The sequence below is a fragment of the Solanum pennellii genome, chromosome 1, assembly GCF_001406875.1.
Source record: "Solanum pennellii chromosome 1, SPENNV200".
NCBI lineage: Eukaryota > Viridiplantae > Streptophyta > Magnoliopsida > Solanales > Solanaceae > Solanum > Solanum pennellii.
The window spans coordinates 101,910,610-101,934,644 of NC_028637.1; the positions used below are offsets into that span (position 1 = coordinate 101,910,610).

The window sequence follows — 24,035 nt, forward strand, 5'->3', positions numbered from 1 at the left end:
TTTTTGACTTACGTGACATTGGGTTGAAAAAAAAAATCAACCAGCGTTGAACGCACAAGTTTGTGTCACGTAAGCAAAAAAAGGTAGAAAATTATTAGTAAAATAAGTTCAGGGGTAATAGGAACTTAATATAGTATAAGTGTGTATCTGAGATTTCGGGTATAGATTGAGGGTACTTGTGCATTATCCCTATTATTTACTTGAAAGGAATCACGTTAGTGACATGTGAAATTTTAAAATTTGACTTTTAAAACTGTTTGGTGTAATATTTCAATACACATCAGCTCAAAACTTCGTCTAGCCAACTCAAAAACAATTTGATCCACACAAACAAACAAACAAACAATCTCGATGATAGAAAAAGATGTGGACAAAGGAGAAAACAAGGAGAACAATAAAGTGCTACAGTCTTTTTTTAAAAAAGGTTATAAAGCAATAGTTAGGGCATTTTTGGTTAAAATCATGGGGAGATGATTATTTTATTTAAATTACGCCTACTGAAATACCAGGTCGTTTGATTGAATTTATTTTAATATAAATAGATAGATAATTAAAGTGGATAAATAGAGTAATAAATCGGTAAAAATGAGAATTACATATAGGATTCAGTTCCTTTTCATTTTACCTAAGTTTCTGTTTAAATTAGTGACACATCACGTACACTAAATTAAATGACTATATTTATATTTACTATTATTTTAACAACATATTATATTATTTTATTCATAAGCCTGATTTTTTTTTACCAAGGATGTTACTTTGTTTTTAATTTTAAATTTAATTCTAGAGAAAGTTTTGAAGAAAACCTAGGATAAAAGATTATTTTTAGAGAAGAAAGATCCTGGGTAAAAAAATTAGAGAGAAAACTTCTCCCCAAATATTTATGGACAAGATAAAATAATAATATAATATATTGTTAAAATAGTGGTAAATATAATAATTTTTAATATCAGATATATAACACATTTATCATTTAAATCATCGTTTGAGATTAATTTTAAAAAAATTTAGTTATTTAATTTAACCTATGTCATATGTCACTAATACATATACTTTTTCGCTTTTTTTTTTTACTTGTCAAATTTTAATTTATGTGTCATTTTTTACTTATCATTTTTGATAAATTATGAAAATATAATTTTATTCTTTTATACCCTCAATTTATATAGAGAGTTAATGTTTTTGAAAATGATAAAACTTTTTAATGCGTAAATTGATTTTGAAATTTTATCAATTAACAGAAATAAATTAATAAATTGACTAAATCAATTTTTTTTTTTTTAATAGGCACATCAATAAATAAAATAAACACGAACAAAGGAAATAACAACTTAAACAAAATAGAGAGAAAAGAAATGGAAAGAAGCCAGATCAGTTTATTAACCATTAACTCAAATATGTAATATTTTTTATATACATAGCCCGTTCAACTTTTTTTTTGATTAATATCATATTAATCAAATATTGTTAATTGCTCAAATCGATTGTTTTTTTTGGCAATCAAATAATAAATTTAAAATACAAAGAGAGAAGTTTTTCTTAAAAGAAAAAAAAAATCTGTCTCGAATTCAATTTCTAATATGAAAAATCCTGAACAGGAATGACTTTATATGAATTCAAATTGATCAAATATTTATATCAATGTCTTTTTTATTTCTTACTCGGTGTTTAATAAAAGCTTTCTAATAAATAAAATTTCGTACCAAGAAAGTTTGAACCCAATATTTTCTAATTAAAAATAAAAATATACTTATCACTCGTCCCTAATTCTTATTGTCCGCATCGATGCCAACGAGAAACTAATAAAGAAAAATGGAACAAAAAACAAAAAGTTAGGGAACTACAAAGTAGTCAGAGTGGCGTAGACGTATTCGGGTCGGGCCGGCCGACAAGAGGGAAAATTCAACTTTGGTACCAACTGTATCAGTATATAAGTACCAGATATTCCGTCTTTGTTGATCATTTCTGACAGTACGAAGATTTGATATTGATATGGTGAGTACTATACTAATTATGAATGGCATAAACAACTGAATGGGGTTTTTATCGGTAGTTTTTATTTGTTTATTTCATGAATTTTCAGGCAGGGAGTGGGGAGGAATCAAAGAAGTTGCAGCTCTACTCATATTGGAGGAGTTCATGTGCATTTCGTGTTCGAATAGCTCTCAATTTGAAAGGTTATTTTTCTGATTACTTTCTCTTTCCGAAAAAAAAAAGAAGAAGAGTGTACTCTTTGTTAACCCTTTTTTGTTTTTTTCTTGTTAGGATTGGATTATGAGTATAAAGCTGTTAACTTGCTTAAAGGAGAACAAAGGGACCCTGGTAAGTCTGTAACTTATTTTGGGTGTTTGATTAAAAATTGGTAGTTTTAGGATAGTTAGTGAATGTTTATACTGTGTGTTTGGTATGAATGGGAAGTGTTCTCTTGGAAAATAAGTGATTTTTTACTTATTTTCTTGTGGTTGGTATGTAACTGTAAAATATTATATCAACTATATGTGTAAAATCTACAAGTGTGTATGGGGCTGTATGATGGTGGGGTGTATTGGAGGGTGGAAGGAGATAATCAAATACTTGTGGAGCTTCTTTTCCTACTTCCACTAGGGAAATCATTCTCCTCATTTTTAAGCAGTTTGTTTTCCTACTGAAAATGTTCTCCAAAGAGTTTGACCCACCAAACATAGGAGAAATGGAAAAACCATACCAAGTACACCCTTGTTGATCAATAGAGAGCTTGTGGTATTTGTTAGTTAGAGTGTTACATGGAGGCGCTGGTTGTTATTAAATAGGATTAAAGATGGTAAAATTGGGTTTCGGGGGTGTTAAACAAATTACTGTAGAATTCTTTTGAACTTATTTCATTCTTTTTCGTATTTGTAATGTGTGGAATAGAATACTTGAAGCTGAATCCCCTTGGATATGTGCCCACATTGGTGGATGGAGATGCAGTAATAGCCGACTCTTTTGCTATCTTAATGGTGCGTTTTTCTTGTGCTGTGCCATTTGAGTGTGTAACTTTTTATCATTACTATGTTGCTGATGAGAAGATTTTTCGGGCAGTATCTGGAAGAGAAGTATCCCCAGCGAGCATTGTTGCCTCAGGATTGTCAGAAAAGAGCAATCAACTATCAGGTACAAAGGAAAGGTGGATGATGGTATTTTATGACCATCAAGAGCTAAAGTTCTTTAGTATTGATTAAAAAAAATAGGAACTATAGTTTTTTAGTACCGTGCTCTGTGGTCTGATCATTTGATATCACTGAAAGAGTGTACGTAACTACGTATGTAGCTTAAGCAGATGGACTGAAGCTCTGAATTTTAGCGATTTCATGCAGTGGAATGAAAATGACTAGGTTATTACCTGGAATCTCTGCTGAAACACTTCCCTTCATATTGAGAATGAATCAATTGCTTTTAAACCGAGTGTTGCTTATTTATAAAAAGAACTTAAGATACCCTGATATATACTTATAAAAAAATAGATAGTATAATGTTGAATGATTTAGCACATCATTCAGTTGTTTTCAATCTATTTCCTGTTGAGGAATTCGAAGAACGGTGTATATTTTCAGTATTATCTTCTGATGACTTAGTATTATATTGTTTCATCACTCAGATGTGCCTTGTGTGACTAAAATTACATGGTTTCCTCGCCTCAGATGTCTAGTATTTCCATGTCCATCTGTTGTTGAGTCCATAAGCAAAGTAGGACAATCCACTTAAGCAGATGAAAATACCATGAAGTCGAAAACTTTGGGACTCTGCTGTCATCTATCTGGAATATGGGCTTCTTTGCTTCCACTTCACTAAAGTACTCATACTCGCATGAAATAAGCTGCCAGAAAGAAAGAAATTTTAATTCTAGTGCATTCCGTAGCTCTTTTCAACCTTTATCCCTGGTCTCCTATGTCTTTCTGTTTGCCTCTTTTTTCTTTCTGAAATATTATTTTACCAAGTTCTTGTTATTGGAATTGATTTAGCATATCTCCCGTGTTTTCCATTCCTGCAGGCTGCAAACATTGTTTCGGCAAACATTCAGCCTCTACAGAATCTTGCTGTACTCGTGAGTTTATATTTATTCTTCTGTTCACTGGTCATATAAGGTCATTTTATGTTTAAAGATTCATACTATTTACTTTTTTTTTTGTCCTTCCAATTCACAGAAGTACATCCACGAAAAAGTTGGCCCTAATGAGACAACCCCTTGGGTTCAAGGTCATATAACAAAAGGCTTTGAAGGTAACATTGCTCTTAGTGCCTTTGCAGACATAGCATGAATCAATGCTAACTTACTTCCTGTCCCATAAGTTTGTTTTTTATAAGTATTTTGGTTCCATATACCGCTCATAGGACTAGATTTGGACAGTTTCTCTGTGTGCTTCACGTTGCAGAAGTTCAATGTAATTTTTGGAATTTTACAAATGTTTCCTAAGAAGAGCCCAAGATTCTTGGATGAAGACACTATAATTGTCATTTTGTACGTATTTTTGCAGTTGTCGAATACATTACTTAGCACTCGCTGGTATAAGTTAATCTTAGACTCAGTAAAGGTTGTTGTAGTAACTTCAGGCTAAATTACTGTTTCGCTCTTAGGCACTGGGTATTTGATAGAACTTCTATTCATATGCTTATAATAGAGATTTTCTTTTCTGTTACTAGTAAACCAGCCTATCAAGCAGGGGCAACTATTTGCCATTATCAATATCCCAGCCAAATTTGCATTAGCTATTGATTTGTTGGCTTGTTCTTGCAAAATGATAACTTTTGCTTCTGGTTGTTGAAATTGCATCTCCTTTTCTTTCACTGGTCCTGCCTGCTTTTTTTTTTTCCGTCCTCTGGATCTTGTTTTAAGATCAACATTTCTTTGTAACAGCCATATGCTTTTGCTCTTCTTGAATTTTGGATAGCTGATGCTTTTAGGAAATAAACCAAAATTTCCAAAAAGTTGTTTCCTTTGTAGATCTGTAGTATGTGTTTTAGATGCTTCGGTCCTTGGCATTTGTAATTACAGTTCCAGAAGACACTTCTCAGAAGAAGGTTCCTGTGGCCACGACTTGCTAGGATTGATTGTTTGATGTACTGCAGTTGATTGCAGTTCATCAGAATAAACTGATTTTAATCTTAACAGTAGGAGTTGTTAGAAGAAGAATTTATCTCAGTTGATGTAGAGGTTATCTTAACAGAGATTTGCTTTTGCAGCACTTGAAAAGCTACTTAAAGATTATGCTGGGAAGTATGCAACAGGAGATGAAGTTTACATGGTTTGTTTCTTTTCAGTTCATATATTGCTGCCTCATATGCACTGACAGCACACAATGCTATCAGGTGTCTTGATATGTTTCATACATGTGTTGACCTTAGCAACTCTGTGTGCACTTCCAAGTCTTTTACCCATAGGTCTCATATGCTTTCTTTTTTCTTTGATAAGTAAAGGGAAATTATATTAGTAACAGTCGGGGATATGCTCTTAGCAATATTAAGTAAAATCTCCACCTTTTCTATCTCTCGGACATTAAAATTCCTTCTAAATTGAAATGTTCATGAGCTTCCATCCTGATAATCAGCTATTCTACCATTTTTTGTCAAGTACAACGCTATATAATCAGGAACCCTGACCACTTATCATTTGTTAGGTCTCATATGCTTTCTTAATTTGGTCAAAGAAGGTAAAGACCATTCAATTCTCCCGTAATAAGTAAGCTCACTAGAACTTGATTGTAAAAAAAACAATTATACCTGCATGATGAAATAGTGATGACCTGATTCAGTTCACTCAGTATTACCTCTAACAGAGCAAAACGATTGACACTTCTATTATGCCATATAGAATCCAATTCAGATGCTTAACTTGTTTTGCAACTCGCAGGCCGACTTGTTTCTGGCACCTCAGATCCATGCAGCAATCAAGCGTTTTGAAGTTGACATGGTAATGCCTTTATAAATAGACATCCCACCGCATACATGAGAGTCATTTTCATTTCTACTTGCTTTCTGGTATAAAAAGAACATGGTGCAATAAAGATTTTGTAAACCTAAAGAAGGGAAATTATGGTATTTGTAGATCTATGTAGTTCAGTGTCTTTCAAGCCTCAGGTAATTAGTATCTGATCTTGTGAATTCTTTTCTTAATGACATACATAATGTGTACCTGAAAGTTACTTCTGTGTTCTCATCTCGGAGTAAAGACAAGGCAGTGCACTGCTACCTTTCTTGATCAAATAAAGGGGTATTTATTGCTGCTTCTTTTAATTTGTCTTGGTAGCAGCATTTGATCATGCCCTGACAGTTTACCTTTCTGTGAATTGACGTCTTCAATCCATTGCTTTCTTACTCTTTTTCCTCTCAAATAAACTGGATGGTATATACCCACTTCACTTGATTTACCATATCAATGGTGGTACTTTCATGTTTCATAGGTGAAGTTATATGCATACATTTCTTTCTCTCAAACGAATATCTTCTTCCTAAAAGTTGTCAATGCAATGTGCAGAATCAATACCCTACTCTGTTGAGAGTATTTGAGGCTTACCAAGAGCTGCCTGCTTTCCAGGATGCTATGCCAGAAAAACAGCCTGATGCCACATGCTGAAGGTAGTTAATTACTTTGGAGATAAATAATATTGGCTATATTCATATATTATATTGCCTTGAATAGTCATATCTATGCACCAACAACCACATCATACACTAATTTGTTAGTATTCAATGAACAGGCCATCCATCATCTTTGAAGTTCCCTTCTCAAACCCTTGGCATAACTGGACTTGCATTTTGGCAGAATTGTTAGCTGTTTGCTGCACATTCTATTTCTGAATGCATTTGCTTTTAGTAAAGTTCTATACGATGAATAAATGTAGAGCTGTGTAACAGTGGCACCCTTCTTTACGATGAATACATGTAGAGCTGTGTAACACTTGCAAACTTCTTTACAGTGAATAATGTAGAGCCGTGTAATACTTCAGTTATGGCACAGTCATGAGTTACTGAAGTACAGATAGTGAAAATGGTGTTGTACTACCTATGTTAAGGAGCCTAGGATGAACATTCCTCCGTCTATGTTGTGATTTGTGAGATATTATAAAGTTGTCTGCATGTTGAAAAGAGCAGATGTTTCGATTATTATTTTTTGTTTGGTTGAACTGAGTACGTAGTAGACATATCACTAATCAACAACTTGGTAGCTTGTTCCGGTGGGAAAAAAATTTCTACATGAAAATATGTTGCATGCACCGTCATGGAAGAGAAAGGAAGTTACATCAACAAACAAAAGAAAATGCAAATTTAACATTAATCATCATCAGGAAACATACCAGTATGTATGGCCGAAATATACTAAACCAATACACTAATTACGTATATTCGAAGGCATTGGACCGTTGATAGATCGTTCATGCCTAATTTTAAGTTAGGCCTCAACATTATCCTTCTAAGTTACACGCCAAGCTTTTCTGTCGAGGCTATCTTCAACTTCTTGCATTTGCCATTTCTTTTCCGTCTCATATTTGCGGCAGTAATAAGTTTATATTCCGAGTGGGGCATCTCGCTAAGCTTACCAAACCGTTCCTCATAAAAGTGCCACACCTCCGACCTGCTCAAGAGAAAAACCAACAACAGAACTTTAGCAAGGAAGTTCACATAGAGGACAAGTCTGAATAGGGAAATTCGTACAGCAGCCTACCAATAAGCTAAGAACTGAAACGGTGCATACTTCCCATATATATTTTCAACATCTCTCTGAACATTCTGTATGGTGGAAGTTCTCGCATGAACCTGGAATTTTTTGGGAAAGTGAATGATCTGTCTTGAGATTCCTAATAACAGATGAATCCATAATAATTTCAGGGGAATATCAAGTGCACAGGTGTACATTGGTACAAGTAATAGACCTGCCTTTAAGTCAAGTTTGAAGTGAAGGTTAATACCTGTTTTAGATGCCTAATTGTTTCGGAATCAGTGGGAATCACATGATAATAACCCAAGCACATCAGTACATTAGCACATGTAAATGGGCCAAATCCATCTATTTCTCTCAGCTTCTCAGCCATTTTATCATAATTGGACAAGCTTGGGTTGCTACAAGCTTCTTCAAGTTCATTCAACTGAATACTGCCTTCAACTATGCCCTTAGCAAGCTTTATAATGCGGCCCGCTCTATAACCAAGACCGCAACGCTTAGCTAGAAAACTTTCATCAAGGCTTGCTAATTGTTTAGGGCTAGGGAAATTCCCAAGCTGATTAAAAGAGCTCAGCTTTCTATCTTCTGAAGGATCAGGATTGAGTGGTGCACTTATACTAACTTCCCAAACCTCAGTAGTATCCTGACAAAGATTACTTTTTTGGAGAACCTCTTCACCAACTGAAAATGCAGGTGTCACAGTTACACCCGGTTTACCTATATCTACAATTTCTTCGACTTCGGTAAGCCTCTCCAACAAGTTTCTGGAACATCCATAGGCTCCAGCTCTTTTCCGTAATTCTTTTCCTGCTGGTGTTCTTGGAGTGAAATGCTCTGACTTGGAAGTTACGCCCTTCAACTGATTTTGATTATCAGGATCAGGAAAAGATGCAGCTGACGAGGGACAGTTCAGCTCCAACTGAAGCTCACATAATGCTTCAGCCATGCTCAACGTCCTTGACCACCTACACAGAGGAAGCGAAGATTATAAGAAAAAGGCACATATATATTATCCAAACACCATACCAAGCTGCTACCCGGGCTACATGTCCACAATTTCACTTCTCATTAAACAATTGGATCATTCTCTTGGTTTCTTCAAAATCTTGACTTCCCTACTCAGCTTGCATAGCATCACTGGGTCGACTAGAAAAATTCTTAGCATAGGTTTATACTATATTGTCCGTTAATACAGCTACTCAATTCAACTACTCACTGGCAATTGCAGAGCAGCATACACTTCAGCATGTCCTCAAACAATGTCGGCGATCTAAACACTCTCCCAAATCCTCTCTCCTTTGCTTCTCCACAAATCTCCTGAAATTGTTTCACTCTTTTATTCTCTTCCACTGATAATCTCACCATTCGCCTCACTTGACCCTATATAACAGTAAAAGTAAAACCCAGCCAATAAAAAAGCCACACAAGGAAATGCATAAGGTACAAAATTTACACCAATACTTTCGGAAAAAGGAGTACCAGCAGAGAGCGTTGGTGTATAGTAGAAAGGGAATCAATACCGAGAACACGGAGAAGGAGGGAATGAGGATAATCCGACGGTTGAGTAATTTGGACGAGAACTGATTGTTCGTGATCATCATCGTTAATGTTTTCGGAGAGGCGTAGTGGGCGTTCTAGGGTTTTGGAGAGAGTGTCCCATCGGTTTGGGGCCATCATGAATAGGCCGTGGCTACATACTGCTTTTTCCAAATCGAATGAGGCGCAGTCTCCGTTTCCGTCTTCGAGTGGTAGCTCCACCACCACGCTGAGGTGGCGATCGATCTCTTGCCGGTGCTGCATTTTACTGGTTAGACCGTTGGAATGAGAGAAGAGAAAGAAGAAACAAATAATAAATCTGCAGAGCAGCATTATAGCCCCTTACGTTTGGTAAATGTTCATTTTCGCCCTTTTTTTTTTTTTTAAGTATGGTCAAACCTTAGTACTATTTACTAGGATTAATTACGTGAATGAATTCCTTTTAAAAAATAATTATTTATTTTAAATATATTCTTTAATTATTACCATTTATAGTAACTTTTTTAATTTTTTCCTTTTCTCTGTATAGCTCTTTCTTTCTTTCTTTCTCTGTCTCACTTTTTCTTTCTTTCTCCCTTACTGTGTCTCACTTTCTTTCTTTTTTCTTTCTTGTTTCTTTCTTTCTTTCTCCCCTTATTTCTTTTTTTCTTTCTTTTGTACTTTCTTTCTTGCTTTTTCTTTGCTCTTTCTCCCTCTATTGCTATTATTTTTTTTCCTTTTTTTTTTGTAGAATAGTCAATAATTCTAGATTGAATAAAACTTGTATCAATAGATAATTAGACAAGTAATATAATCGTAACAAATGAAGAGGTATAAAAGCTGTAAAATGAATTAAACTTTAATTAAAATGTATTACAAACATATTAAAGTTGAATTATTAGAAGAGAAGTAATATAATCGTAACAAATGAAGAGGCATAAGAAACTGCAAAATGAATTAAACTTGAATTAAAAATGTATTACAGACAAATTAAAGTTGAATTATTAGAAGAGAATTAAATATGAATGCCGAATGTAGAAAACAAAGAGCATTTTTTGATCTGCATGTAAACTGAATAAAATTTGTATCAATAATCGTAACAAATCAATTGATTAATCGCAAAGTGAAATTAAAATACAAAAGTGTATTACACAAGTATTAAAGTTAAGGTAGAAGAGAGAATTAAACATGAATACAAAAATGTAATAAATAAAATATTAGACAATGATTTATAGAGTGAATTAAACTTATATTTATAATGAATTAAACAGGTATCCAATAGGAACAAATAAATGAATAAAAAACTGCAAAATGAATTAAATTTGTATTAAAATTGTATTAAACAATATTAAATTTGAATAAGAACAGATAATAAAGAATGAATGGAAAACGTAACTATGACTGACAAGACAATGATTTGTAGAGTGAATTAAACTTGTATCAATAATGAATTAAACAAGTATCCAATAGTAACAAATAAATCAAAAGGCCGTGAAATGAATTAAATTTGCATTAAAATAGTATTACACAGTATTTAAAATTGAATTAGAAAAGAGAATTAAGAATGAATGGAAAACGTAATTAACAAAAGATATGACAATGATCAATAAATTGATAAGTTATATTAATATGGATTAAACAAGTATTCAATAGTGACAAATCAATCAAAAAACTTCAAAATGAATTAAATTTGCATTAAAATTGTATTATCTAATTCAACTTTAATACAGTTGCGCGCTCGCTCTAAAAAATAGACTATCCACAGTATAAATAGAGAATCAACAAGAACTGCCATTTGCCAGAAAACTCTTCTTTAAATCAATCCGTTCCACCAGCTCCGGAAAAACAGCAGGCACATGCTCTAAAAAAGCATGAAGCGTTTGCTGACGTTCGCGCCTTTCATTTTCAACATTTAGAATTCTTTGATTAATTTGAGAAAGTCTTTCAGGCTCCTTCCGGCCCTGCGAGAACATATTCGGACACGCGCGCTACTCATATCGGTACTAGAAGGCGCAAATCCCCTCTTCGCCCAAGGAATGCTTACCGAAGGGAAATGTTAACTACTTGAATAAGAAGACCGGAGTCTACCTTCGCATTAGGAGTTCCCTCATTTCAGATTATGTAAAGTACCCAAGGGCGTAAGCCTTTCGGCTGGTTTAAGATGATGAGAAAGAAATGAAAGCCCATTTCGGGTTGATTCGATTCCCCCGCTTGCCCAGGAAATGAGTTGCGTAGCGGTTACAAGACCATTTCAATGTTATATTTAATTCATTTCAATCTAATATTTCTCCTAAAATCAATTTTAAACTTAACCAAACCATCTTAAAATTGAGATATAAACTCCAAACGACATTTTTAATCATTTGTAGGAACTACCTATTCAAACTTATCACAAATTTATAAAATTCAAATAATGAATTCAAAATTTGAAGCTTTACAATGACCATCAATGGTGAACTCTTACTTCTGTAATTTTAAAGATTTAAAATTTCTGCTTAAAAACGTAACTTTATACAAATTTGCAGTCTTTTTGTTCCTCTTTTCATCTTGTTTTTGAATAAAAATAGTGACATGAAAAAAATTGATTTGAGGAATATAATTATTTAGATAAAAAGTTCAAAGAAAAGAACAAGAATTTAAAAAAAAGAAGAGGAGGAAGATAAATAACATCAGTGAAAGAGACAAAAAATTAAAAAAGTAAAAAAAAAAGAAAAAGAAAGAGGCAAAGAAGCAGAAAAGTAAAAAGAAAAAAAAAGAGTCAAAGAAGCAGAAGAATAGGAAAAAGGGTTGAGAAACAGGCGAAGACCGTCCAATTATTTTAATTTCAAAAAAATGTTATATTTAATTAGAAAAATTATGTTGACATAAATGGTAAATATTTTTATAATATAGCATATTTATGTGATTTACACATATCGTGAAAAACGATTATCATTTAAACATACTTATAGAGATAACTAATTAACTAAAATTGATGTCTTCAATTTCTATCGGCCTTTACATCTTATTTTTTTGTCTTTTGAATCATTAAAATTTTAGTCATTTTCTAACGAACTTGTATTTATTTAAATTATAGTATTGATAATGTTTTGGTTACTTACTTTAAGAAAAGTAATATGTGTAGTTTGAAATATTTTTAATGCTTGAAAGTTACTACATATTATTGATTTATATCTCATATAAAATAATGCTAGATATTATAAATTTATGAGTTTATTTAATTTCTGTTTTGTGTTTTATGCTATTTTATTAAAATTTTGTATTAAATAAAATAAAAATTTATGAAGCTCACATTTTATGTCTCAAGTAAAATAAAAATTTATAAAGCTTAAATTTCATATCTCTAGCTGCGTTAAGTAAAATATTTTACCTCACATTCCTACTTTTTAAAATTATAATTTTAAAGATATAACCTAGATACAGATGCAATTAATTACTTATATGTTATTTTACTTTAGACACAATAAAAAATAGCAATTGTGTGTTATTTTATTGCGAAACTTTCACATATAGCCACTAAAAAATATCTAATTACTCGTCATAGCTATAGTTTTTATTACAATTCGTAGCTACATCTTATAGGGAGGCGAGAGGCGAGAGAGAGGGCAAAAAGTGGGAGAGAGGTGAATTGTATATGTATATTAATTAGATAATTGTATATTATACATATGTATTTGTATATATGGCCGGCGAGATTGGGAGAGAGAGAGGAGAGAGGCGAGCGAGATTGGGAGAGGGAGGCGAGAGAGTGGGAAAGAGGTGATTTGTATATGTATATTGGTTATATAGTTGTATATTATGCATATGCATTTGTATATATGCCAAGCGAGATTGGGAGACAAAGGAGAGAGGCGAGTGAGATTGGAAGAGGGAGGATAGAGGCGAGTAAGAGAGCGCAGAGAGTATGAGAGAGGTGAATTTTATATGCAATTGGTAATATAATTGTATATTATACATATGCATTTGTATAAAAAGCAAACGAGATTGGGAGAGAGAGAAGAGAGAGGCGAGCGAGAAAGGTTAGAGAGTGAGAGAGAGGTAAACTGTATATGTATATTGATTAAATAATTGTATATTATACATACGTATTTGTATGTTATGTTGAATTATGCATATACAAATGTAGCTAATTATACAAACTCGAAGTTAGCTCCGCATAATTAATGTATAATATTAGTCGTGAGTGATAGTTATAACAAACTATAGCTATAATGAGTAATTAAATAGTATAAGTTTGCTCAACCAGATAATTTTTTCTATTTTATTTTAGGTTGAATACACATATAAAAAAAAATATTAAGAAAAAAAAGTAGAAGGGATGCTAGAGCTAATTTTTTACTTTGGTATAACGATCTCTACAAAATAATTCAGGTGTAATATTGTTGATTTAAAAAATGACTTACTATATGTAGTACTTATAATTCACGCATTAAAAATTATTTAGTGCTTAAATTTCACGCGAATTATTTTTGCGACCGTTAAACAATTCCCGGTCTATATATTAGACGCAACCCTTATGTCATTCATGAACAAACATAAATTTTTGACTTTTTGGAATGTTCAACTTTCGCCATGGCGCCCATTCTTGTTCTTCGCACTTCATTATTTTAAGGCGTAAGGCGGTCGCTTTTAGAGTTTAAATGGAGTATTTGAATATTTAAATGGAGTTTTAAAGTAACAATCTTTATCTAAGAAGAACTCTTCTTGATTTGTACATACACGAATATGTCCTCTTCTTGATTTTTCATATGTTGTAAAGAAAAGATTTGCTTTCTTATTTATGTTAAACAACAATATTTCTTACCTGCACCCTTTAAATTCTTCCCCCTTTACGATTAGTTTATTAGGATGATGAAATCAGAAAGTGACATGGGGTTCGGATATTTGGTCAAAGTTCTTGATTTTTATCAAGAAACCTTCTTCTTGTTGGCTTGTTCTTATTGTTGGCTTGAGGAATCAGGGTATGTAATATACTGTATGCACATTATTTTATTTGTCTTGACTTTGTTGTCAACAGGTTTTCTTGGACTCATTCTTTTGTCCATGCAGCGTGAAGGTCAAGGATAACTTGCTGGATATTAGGAAGGCGTTATTTACAAGACTTGCACTGGAATATAGTAGTGTTTCTTTTCAAACAAAAGGTTGGGGTTTTGGATGTTCAAGAAAAAGGTTTTGCTATGCTGGAAATGGGTTCAAGAAGTCATGTCTTCCTCCTGATTTTTGTATCCCAAATTCTGGCTATACTGGGACAAACAAACAGCAATGATGGTACTGTTTTTTTTTATTTTTCTGATTATCCATTTAAGATTACTTGATATGCACTTTCTTGTTTTTCTTGGTTAAATTCCTACATGAAACTGTTTCAGATTTGATTGCGGCTGAGTCTATAACCTAGGACTTTGATAGCAGACTTTGAATGTATTCCAGATTCCTAACTGTTCAAAAGTACAAACAGTTAAATTGTTTTCGGCATTCGTGAAATAGAAACTAATAACTATCGTATTCCATCCTGCCTCCTGGTTTATTCTATTTTTGGAGTTTAAATAAAGCATGTTGTTTTTCTTTCTTCGATGTCACATTTGTGTGGGCTGAATTTTGATTTGACTAGTTTTTCGTTGAACTTTGAGTTAGAGCGACTAATTCATCTGAAAAGTTTGAGGTGCCTACGGTCTCAGCCTATATATCTTGCTGATTGTTAGTGGATTCGAGAGGTACTCAGAGTCGTGTTTTCTTTGTTGGGGTCTTTTTCTGCCTAATCTCCCTATTTAGAACATAGGATTTTTTTTGAACTATTCTCTTCTTGTAGTTAGTTAACCAAATTACTGATCAACCGAAAAGACGTCCAAAGTTAGCAATGCAGATATAGAGTATAGATTAGCAACAAACTTTGAGGAAGCTGCTATACTATCTAAATTTATCTTCATGGATTTTCTGTTGAAAAAAGTTATTGGAGTACTTGTCAAATTGGAATGCTTATTTAGTTTTGTGCTTTTTGTAAACTTGAGCTTTAAGAGTGCATTAGTAGTTAGTGAAACATCTACCTTTTTGATAGTACAATACAGAGGCCATTTATCATTCCTTTTTTTATGCAGCCACTGCTCTATTTGCTCTTAAGTCTAGTTGGAATAACTTGCCACCAAATTGGGAGGGGTCAGATCCTTGTGGTAGCAGCTGGGCAGGACTTATCTGTGACAACTCACGTGTAACCTCAATGTATATCCTCGGTATTTGAAATTTCTGATTGTTCTGTAGCTTGCCTACCTTCGCTTCCTCATGTTTTCTTTAAGTTTCCTTTTGCAGAAAGTTATCAGGCATGGGCTTGGAAGGCAGTCAGTTTGGAGATCTTTCATCATTAACTGCATTGCAAATTTTGTATGTTTTTTAGTTTGTTTTTCTGTCTTGAATGTTAAGATATCGATGATAAGATTCCATAATCATTTTCAGTTTACCTATATGTATTTCTCCAACTCTTATCTGAAGAACAACTGTAGTTTCATGTAAAATCATCAAGAATGCTGCAGCTAGTTCTCAAAGTAAATTAATGCAATATCCATGTCTTCTTTGCAACATATATTAGTCTGGCCTCATCTCTTCTTCATCCCAAACTAATTCCTGCAAGTATTTGTAAGTTGTATACATTCAGTCAAAAGATAAATCTTTCTTTCTCAACTGAAAGGAATAATTCTGCCATTCGGATAAGAGGATATCCACTGCTATAACTAATTCTAACCTGTTTCTACCCCCAAATTAACCTATTCAAATGATTTATCACTTTGCTTCGTGTATTATACCAAATTTGGTTTTTGAGGCACGCATAATGAACTTCGTTGTTGTAGGGACCTCTCGAATAATGTTGGTTTGAAAGGGACTCTCCCACCATCAATTGGAAATTTGAAGAATTTGACAACCTTGTAAGAAATCCAAATGCCCACTCCAGTATGCTTTATATAACTGTACAGTCTAGATCCTGATTTCAGAAACTGGTCATTTTATGCAGAATCTTAGTTGGTTGCAGCTTCTTTGGTCCAATTCCAGAATCAATTGGTTCTCTGCAGCAGCTGGTTTTTATGTAAGGATTTGCTTACCTGAAGTTCAATCATTAATTGCTTCCATTTTTTTTATCTGAAGATTAATCAGTAATTGCTTCCTTTTTGTTTACCTGGAGTGAAATTATGCATTTCTGCTATGTCAGACTCTGGCAACTGAGTAATTATTCTTGCAGTTAAAAACAAGTTTGGTTACCTTTTTTTTTTTTGCTTTTCTTATCAACGCTCCAATCAAATTAGGTTCAATTCATGGGAAAGGTGTATTCTACATTATTAAGATTGGATTTTATTTGAAAACAATAAGTTGGCCGCAAATGATGGGTATGTAATTCAGGGATTCTCTAACCAATAACTTGCAACTTGACCTGCCTAGATTATGGAATTGTGCTGGAGTAGGATTCAGTAATTTGAAAATTGAGTATTGGAACTTAGTGGTCCAGTTACTGAAATTCATCCCTAACATGTGAAGTAAATTAGACGAGGTGTGGCACGGATTTATTTTGTAGTTTTTAATGAAAAGATGCAAGCATCTTTGTTTTTTGTTGAGGATCATCTTATGGTCGTATAAACAGAAGCAGACGACAGAGAGGTCTTCTCTATTTCTTATTATGTTTCATTACATTCTTCATCTTTGTTTAAGGGTCTAAAATATATGTTCTCTTTAGCAGTCAGCTTATTCTTGACTTAATTTCTTATCTTTTTGACAACATTTCGTCAGATCTCTAACTTCAAACAGCTTCACTGGGCCAATTCCTCCATCAATTGGCAATTTATCTAAATTGTCATGGCTTGATCTGAGTGACAATAAAATTAATGGGACTATCCCAATCTCACAAGGTTCAGCACTTGGTTTGGATTCACTAGTCAATACCAGACACCTGTATGTTGCCTCTCTATAAAGTGTTAACTTTCATTCTAGTCTTCTTCTCTTCCTTAGTAGTTTAAAGTTTTATCCGTTTCTTGCAGTCACTTGTCAAAAAATCAGCTCTCTGGCCTAATCCAACCTCAACTCTTCAACGCAAGTATGAAGCTGATACACGTGTGAGTATGTAGGCAAGTTAAGTGTATGTTTTCATTTTAAAACCCATATATCTGGTTAACTTAATTTACTTTAACCTTTTGAGGAATAAATACATAATGACCTTCTATTACTTCCCAAGCTGAATAGAAAGTTTTAAGAATGTATGTTTTTGCTTCTTTTACTGTGTGCTTTGTTGCAGGGAGCTATGCAAGTATTTTATATTTTCTTTGTGTAGCATCTTTTATTTGTCTAACCTTGTTTAGTTAGCAATTGTCATTTGCAATAACTTCTGATATATATTATATTTATCATGGCACCCCGCATGTGTTTGACTTCCTTAACACAAAATGGATTAACTAACATTTTTGCTTTGGTAGAATATGTGCTCTTCTGCATTGGGCTCTATGCAAGCACAACTATATGCATCACTTTCAAAGTATGCTGTCAGGTTGTAATACTATAATATCCTTAGGAGAGAACAATATCTTTAACGTATGTTCATTGTTGATGGAATATTCAAGAAGTGATTTTTCAACTAAAAGACCTTAAAAATGGAGACTGATGCTGAAGACATGACGTTGATTCATAAGAAACAGTGCCATGCTGCAAGTCATTTTCTCTTGATTTTGATGATACTTGGCTTCCTATTGATCAGGATTTTAGATCACAACCAACTGACAGGAGAAATTCCAGAGTCTCTGGGAAGTCTGCAGAATTTGGAAATTTTGTGAGTTCCCAGTGTTGTCAGAAATATTCGCTCAAGTACTTTCTACCCTGAAGTTGTGTTCATCTTCATTACATTTCTTGTCATGTCTACAGGCGACTGGACTGGAACTCTCTCAATGGATCTGTACCTTCCGAGCTCAGCAATGTTACAAGTCTCAGTGAGCTGTATGCAGTCAGTAGAGACGTAAAAGTAGCATGATATTGGTATTTTATTTCGAAAATAAGTATTTCTTTTTTGTTTTAGGTACTTGTCCAATAATAATCTCAATGGATCAATTCCGGACCTTGCAAGTATGAACTTGCTAACCTATGTGTAAGTCGGTGTTTAGGTTTTATAACTATGAAATATGTACTAATGCTTGTAGACTTCTCTTATGATAGATTTCTAAATTCTCGTTGAAGAATTGCTTCATTCTATTTATTAGACACTCCTTTCAGCAAGGATGTGAAGAATGTGATTTACCTGGTTGATGTATTTACTTACTTATTTTATTCCTATTGTTTGCAGGGGCATGAGCAATAACAGTTTCAATGCATCAGATGTTCCAGATTGGTTTACAAAGCTCCCTTTATTGAAAACAATGTACTTCTCTCTCACCTGTCTCTCATGTGCGCACACACAAAATTAGTTGTATCAAGTATAAAACCCTTAGGTGGAATAACATTCAAATTCTCCAATGCGCGTTCCATAGAACCCACTCCTGTCTTCTTGACTACCACAAACATGCTTGACTTCCATTAGTTTGGCATAGAGTACTTTGGAAATCAATGGAATATTGTGTTCAGGTCTTACTCCGCTGTGCTTCAGTTGAATACAGTTGACTTGTTGCTAAATTATAGGAAGATTTCCTGGTCTTAAGTCAAGTCTTAGTGGAAGGGCCAGTATAGAAGTTGAAGTGATAGCCTATATGGTTGGCCTAACCAAGGCAGACAACATAAATTTAGCCTGATGAATTGAATCTTAAGTAGGGGTCTTAGCACTACAGCTTACCAGTCAAAGAGGTTTAGAGAAAGCGTAAGCTTTTTATTCTCTTCATGGGAGCCACACAACACATAGCTGGAAGTCATAGGGCCCATGGAACCCATCTCTTTGTTCCTTATCTTTGTTGGTGAAAGAAAACAACATTTAAGCAATGGGATATGCTATTCCAGATACTACTTTTCTTCTACAAGCCATTTATTGGACTCGGGGAATAAAATCTTAAGGAGAAAATGATTTTTTCCGATTATATATGCTACTGTTTTAGATTATTTTGGTAGCACACTTTGCATCTATTGAAAATCTATTTAATAAATGTGAGCCTAAAGAACTGGTCTGCAAATCCTGTAGAGGAGGAGTTTGCTTTTAAGCGGCATATATCAAAATTTAAAAATAGTTCAAGGAAGATGACTACTTGAATTGCCTTAATCCTGGGGTTATTTGCTCCTTTAGTAATCTTTGATGGGCACTGTAACAGATATATGGAGAACACAACACTGCAAGGACAAATCCCTGTTGACTTATTCAGCCGTCCTAACTTGGAAACTATGTAAGTTCACACTTTTTCTCTCATAAAACCGGATTTAGGCAGGGGATGTTTACTCATTAAAATAATGACTTGGATTTGGGATCTACAGCATCACTCTTACAGGAGACATTTTATTTGATCACCAATTGGTTATATATTTGCAGAGGATTAGCCAACAACAAGCTCAACGGGACATTGGATATTGGGACCAGATATGGGAACAATTTAACTCTTGATTTGAGAAATAATTCTATCAAGGACTTCACTCAGAAAACAGGATACAACATGAATATATCGTGAGCAAATTACTTCTCTGTAATTAACCTTCTTATTATGCACATTCTTCTGTTTTGGAGAATAATGTTATATTATATTATGCAGGCTCGCTGGCAACCCGATTTGTGATGGAACAGGAGCAACAGCCAAATACTGTGCAATTCAGATTTCCAATGATTCCTTCTCATCACCTCTGCAGTGTCCAGCAATGTCTTGCAATTCTGACAAAATATTAAGTCCTACATGCAAATGTTTATATCCATACACTGGGACACTGCATTTCTTTTCCCTGTCCTTCTCAAATTTAGACAACTCAAGCTACTTTACAACCCTTGCTGGCTCTATGATGTCTGCATTTCTATCCAATGGGCTTCCAGTGGATTCAGTTTCTCTAAGTGATCCAACAGTTGATGTTTATTCATATCTTCAAATTGAAGCACAAATCTTTCCCTCAACACAGGACAGTTTCAATCATACATCAATTCCTTCCATTGGTTACCTGCTCAACCGGAATCCTTTCCAACTCCAATATTTTGGACCCTTTTTCTTTACTTCTGAAAGTTATTGTTGCTTTGCAGGTAACCTAACATGGTTTTAGCCAAAAAAAACAATCTTTACTCTTCTTCTTCTCAAATTCTTTTCTGGATAGATATGCGATTCTTATCTAGCTTAACATGTTTACTTATTTTTATGATTTAGACGGAAATAAGAAGTCATCATCACATACTGGTATCATCATTGGAGTATCGGTTGGCTGTGCAGTGCTTGTGCTCTTGACATTTTGTGCTGGCCTTTATGCCTTTCGCCAGAGAAAAATGGCAAAAAGAGCTGGTCATAGCAGTAACCCTTTTGGTAAGATCTTTTTTTCTTAGATCTGCACCATTTTGACATTACTATGTTTTAGCAATTTAGTGGTGTTATTTTTCCCTCCCAATGATGTCATCATGTGAATACAGAATCTTGGGACCGTGATACAAGTGGTGCTGTGCCACAACTTAAAGGAGCAAGATGGTTCTCATTTGATGAGATTAGGAAGTGCACAAACAATTTTTCAGAATCTAACTGCATTGGATCTGGGGGCTATGGGAAGGTTTACAATTTCTCTCTTTCTTTGATCTGTTCCTTTTCCCCATACCAACGGATGAACAACATATTGCCCATGTTATGACACAGTGGCATAAATTCGCTCTAACTACCATTTTAAAATGCAACGATGGTCACAAGCTCTTGACTTGTTTGATCTTTGCTCCAACTAGGGGTGGGCATGGTATGTGTTTTTAAAATGTTTGGTAATAGGTATTTATATGAAGAATATCGAAATACCGGATACCATATCGAAGTACATAGTTACACATACAATTTATATATCTTATATAGTACTAGCAAATATATAATATAGTATTAGTACAAAACTAATTATTCAGACGTTGGAACTTCGACTATCTTTATTGAAATGTCCTTTTTGCATAATTGATTAACGAAGGGAATTGCATGTTTTTACTTTCTTTCAATATTTCTACATGTATAAGGTGTTAGTATGGTATAATTGAGATTGTTTTGAAAAGCCGAGTCATAATTATGAGTATACGTAAGTTGAGTCAAACAAACTATGGTTGCGGATTTACTGTACTCAAAAATACCGAAATCCAACTTAAAAATACCAAACCATACCGAATTAGTTTGGTATGGTAATGGTATAGTATATATTTTTAAAAACCAAAATTACCGAACCGAAGTTTCCGATATTGTACCATGCCCCACCCCTAGCTCCAACTATCATACTAAATAAACCTGTAGATTTTTTAGACAGTAAGTACATTTAAACATCTGGTACACATCAATGAGCAGATGACGAGGAAATTTTTTGAATGAAGTAGTTATATGTCAATATGGCATTAGCATCTTGCACATGGGATCACAAACTTCCTCTATAGATTCACATATTCTAAAGAAAAGTACGCGTTGCCTATATGGTGGAATAGTGTTTAAGTGAATGCCACAATCTACACTAACTCTTTGTATCTTATCAATTTAAATTTTTTCCCCCCACTTTCCACCTTTAGGAACGATTATGAACTAAAGTAGTGTAGGATTTATTCAGTTGCTGAGATGCTGCAAACTCAAAATGAAATATCACTGCGAGGTAATATTTCTTGGTGTGAAAAGCCAAAGGCATTAATTTGCTTCTTCTGTTAGGTTCAGCTGCTGAAATAGTCGTTTCACCCACCTATATGTTTTACCCCCTGCCTTATTTGTGTTATTTACCAGCAACATAGGAGCTAGGCGAAATTGCTGAGGCATTTCTAATTGAACTAAATTGTTATTATCCACTAATAGCTGTTGTTCTGTCATCTAGGACTATGTCTTGATTTTTCTGCATGACTGACACATGCATTGCATGGTACTTAAATACTGCATCTTTCACACTTTTTGCTAATTTATTTGTAGCATGTCAAATTTTCCAGACTGATACATGTTGCATCAACAGGTCTTCAAAGGAACTCTTACTACTGGGGAGGTAGTTGCAATTAAAAGAGCACAACATGGATCAATGCAGGGGGCTTTTGAGTTCAAAACAGAGATTGAGCTATTGTCAAGGATACATCACAAGAATGTTGTAAGCCTGGTTGGATTTTGTTATGAGCAAGGCGAACAAATGCTGGTTTATGAGTACATTTCAAAGGGTACTCTAAGGGAAAGTCTCTCAGGTAAAAATATTTTTCTGCATCCATCATTTCATATGTTTGCTTCTGAGGAAGCAGATGCTAAGTCCAGTCCAATCTGGCAAATAAGAAAGATTGGTATTTCTTCACTAAAACAATATCGATCTGTCCACTGAACTGTCTTGTTCATACAGTGGAAAGTGTTTTATTTACCTTTGTGTAAAATTGAATTCATTATATTGCTTCATCTCCTTTATCAGACCTGCTAATTTATATGTTTATTCAGCCATTGTCCTCCAAGGAATAACATTCCCAACTGAAACTCTCTCCATCACCATCATGGATTTTCTCTAGTATGATACGAGAATTAATATCACAGTGTTTGGGCGTATATAAAAATTTAATTTGGTTATTCTAAATCTGCATATGGCTCTTGCAGTCAAGCCAAAATTCCAGTTGGAGTGGACAAGGAGACTTAAGATAGCCCTTGATGCTGCTAGAGGTTTAGCATACTTGCATGAGCTTGCAGATCCTCCCATAATACACAGGGATGTAAAGTCAAATAACATCTTGCTGGATGACCATTTAACTGCAAAAGTTGCTGATTTTGGCCTATCAAAACTTTTGAGAGACGAAGACAAGGGCCATGTCACCACTCAAGTCAAAGGTACATTGGTGAGTATTACTACCTCAAACCTTGATGGATCAATTTGAGCTGTCTTATAATTCTTATGGATATGCGTATATCAAACTCTACAACTTGAAGGCGATTGGTATATCACCAAGGCTAATATTCTTGATCGTGAAATGACTGAACAACATGAAGAAGGATCATTTGGAATCCAATTAAAGAATTAGTCACCACATGTTATTCATTGTTTAACGTGGTGATATACTGATAAATGCAAATTTTGATTTCAAAGAACATTTGTAATTCCATAATGCACCATCCATATACTGCTTCGAAATCCCATTTTCTAAGAATGTTCTTATGTATAGGGATATTTGGATCCTGAATATTACATGAGCCAACAGTTGACTGAGAAAAGTGATGTATATAGCTTTGGGGTGGTGCTGCTCGAGCTGATTACTGCAAGAGCTCCAATAGAACGAGGAAAACACATCGTGAGATTGGTTGCAGAGACCATATATGATTCAAAAGATAACAGCAAACTATACCAGTTAATTGATCCAAGAATAGGTCCAGGTTCAAAACTCGAAGGTGTTGATAGATTATTCACATTGGGAATGAGATGTGTAAATGAATCCGGGGCTGAGAGGCCTTCCATGGGAGAGGCTGTGAAAGAAATTGAGAGTATTCTTGAACTGGCTAGCTTGAGCAAGTATACTGAAGGCGACCTCACTTCGTCTAGCTATGAGGACACAACTCAACTCAGACTTGACGATTTTTATAATGATAAGGCTTTTGATTATAGTGGTAAATTTCCTTCTGGTGGCATGAACACCACTTATTGAAACTACCAAGGACTATAACTGTGAGTTACATAAGTTTGTTATTATTGACCATATTACTATGAATTACATTTTGTTTGATTGTTTATTACTAGTGATGCTTCTGTTCTAATACTAGCTATGTCAGAATTC

At 34.1% G+C, this 24,035-nt stretch overlaps 3 protein-coding genes across 4 annotated transcripts; 2 read left to right on the plus strand and 1 right to left on the minus strand.

The window, feature by feature from the left end:
• Window positions 1-1,838: 1,838 nt before the first annotated feature.
• Window positions 1,839-7,103, plus strand: LOC107007184 (glutathione S-transferase zeta class-like). The gene is made up of 11 exons (XM_015205692.2): window positions 1,839-1,995; window positions 2,084-2,177; window positions 2,266-2,322; window positions 2,893-2,978; window positions 3,061-3,132; window positions 4,010-4,063; window positions 4,164-4,239; window positions 5,200-5,261; window positions 5,867-5,926; window positions 6,491-6,591; window positions 6,714-7,103. The coding sequence occupies exons 1-10, from the start codon at window positions 1,993-1,995 to the stop codon at window positions 6,587-6,589; spliced, it is 663 nt and encodes a 220-aa protein (XP_015061178.1). The 5' UTR covers window positions 1,839-1,992; the 3' UTR covers window positions 6,590-6,591; window positions 6,714-7,103.
• Window positions 7,104-7,251: 148 nt separating this feature from the next.
• On the minus strand, window positions 7,252-9,568 carry LOC107007170. Of its 2 annotated transcripts, none has more exons than XM_015205671.2 (5): window positions 9,155-9,568; window positions 8,892-9,055; window positions 7,923-8,640; window positions 7,679-7,770; window positions 7,252-7,588 (listed from the first exon to the last, which is right to left on the minus strand). In XM_015205671.2, exons 1-5 carry the CDS (start codon window positions 9,542-9,544, stop codon window positions 7,432-7,434), a joined length of 1,521 nt encoding a protein of 506 aa, XP_015061157.1. In that variant the 5' UTR covers window positions 9,545-9,568; the 3' UTR covers window positions 7,252-7,431. The 2 variants fall into 2 exon arrangements, with proteins under 2 accessions (XP_015061157.1, XP_015061164.1); XM_015205678.2 differs by having other exon boundaries at window positions 7,679-7,811.
• A 4,161-nt stretch (window positions 9,569-13,729) lies between these two features.
• On the plus strand, window positions 13,730-24,020 carry LOC107007162 (probable leucine-rich repeat receptor-like protein kinase At5g49770). The gene is made up of 20 exons (XM_015205658.2): window positions 13,730-14,151; window positions 14,240-14,458; window positions 15,283-15,403; window positions 15,491-15,562; window positions 16,027-16,101; window positions 16,188-16,259; window positions 16,955-17,116; window positions 17,203-17,277; window positions 17,913-17,984; window positions 18,077-18,148; window positions 18,228-18,296; window positions 18,492-18,566; window positions 19,441-19,512; window positions 19,656-19,787; window positions 19,873-20,345; window positions 20,467-20,619; window positions 20,724-20,857; window positions 22,256-22,475; window positions 22,870-23,105; window positions 23,430-24,020. The coding sequence occupies exons 2-20, from the start codon at window positions 14,368-14,370 to the stop codon at window positions 23,904-23,906; spliced, it is 2,853 nt and encodes a 950-aa protein (XP_015061144.1). The 5' UTR covers window positions 13,730-14,151; window positions 14,240-14,367; the 3' UTR covers window positions 23,907-24,020.
• The last annotated feature ends 15 nt before the right edge of the window (window positions 24,021-24,035 follow it).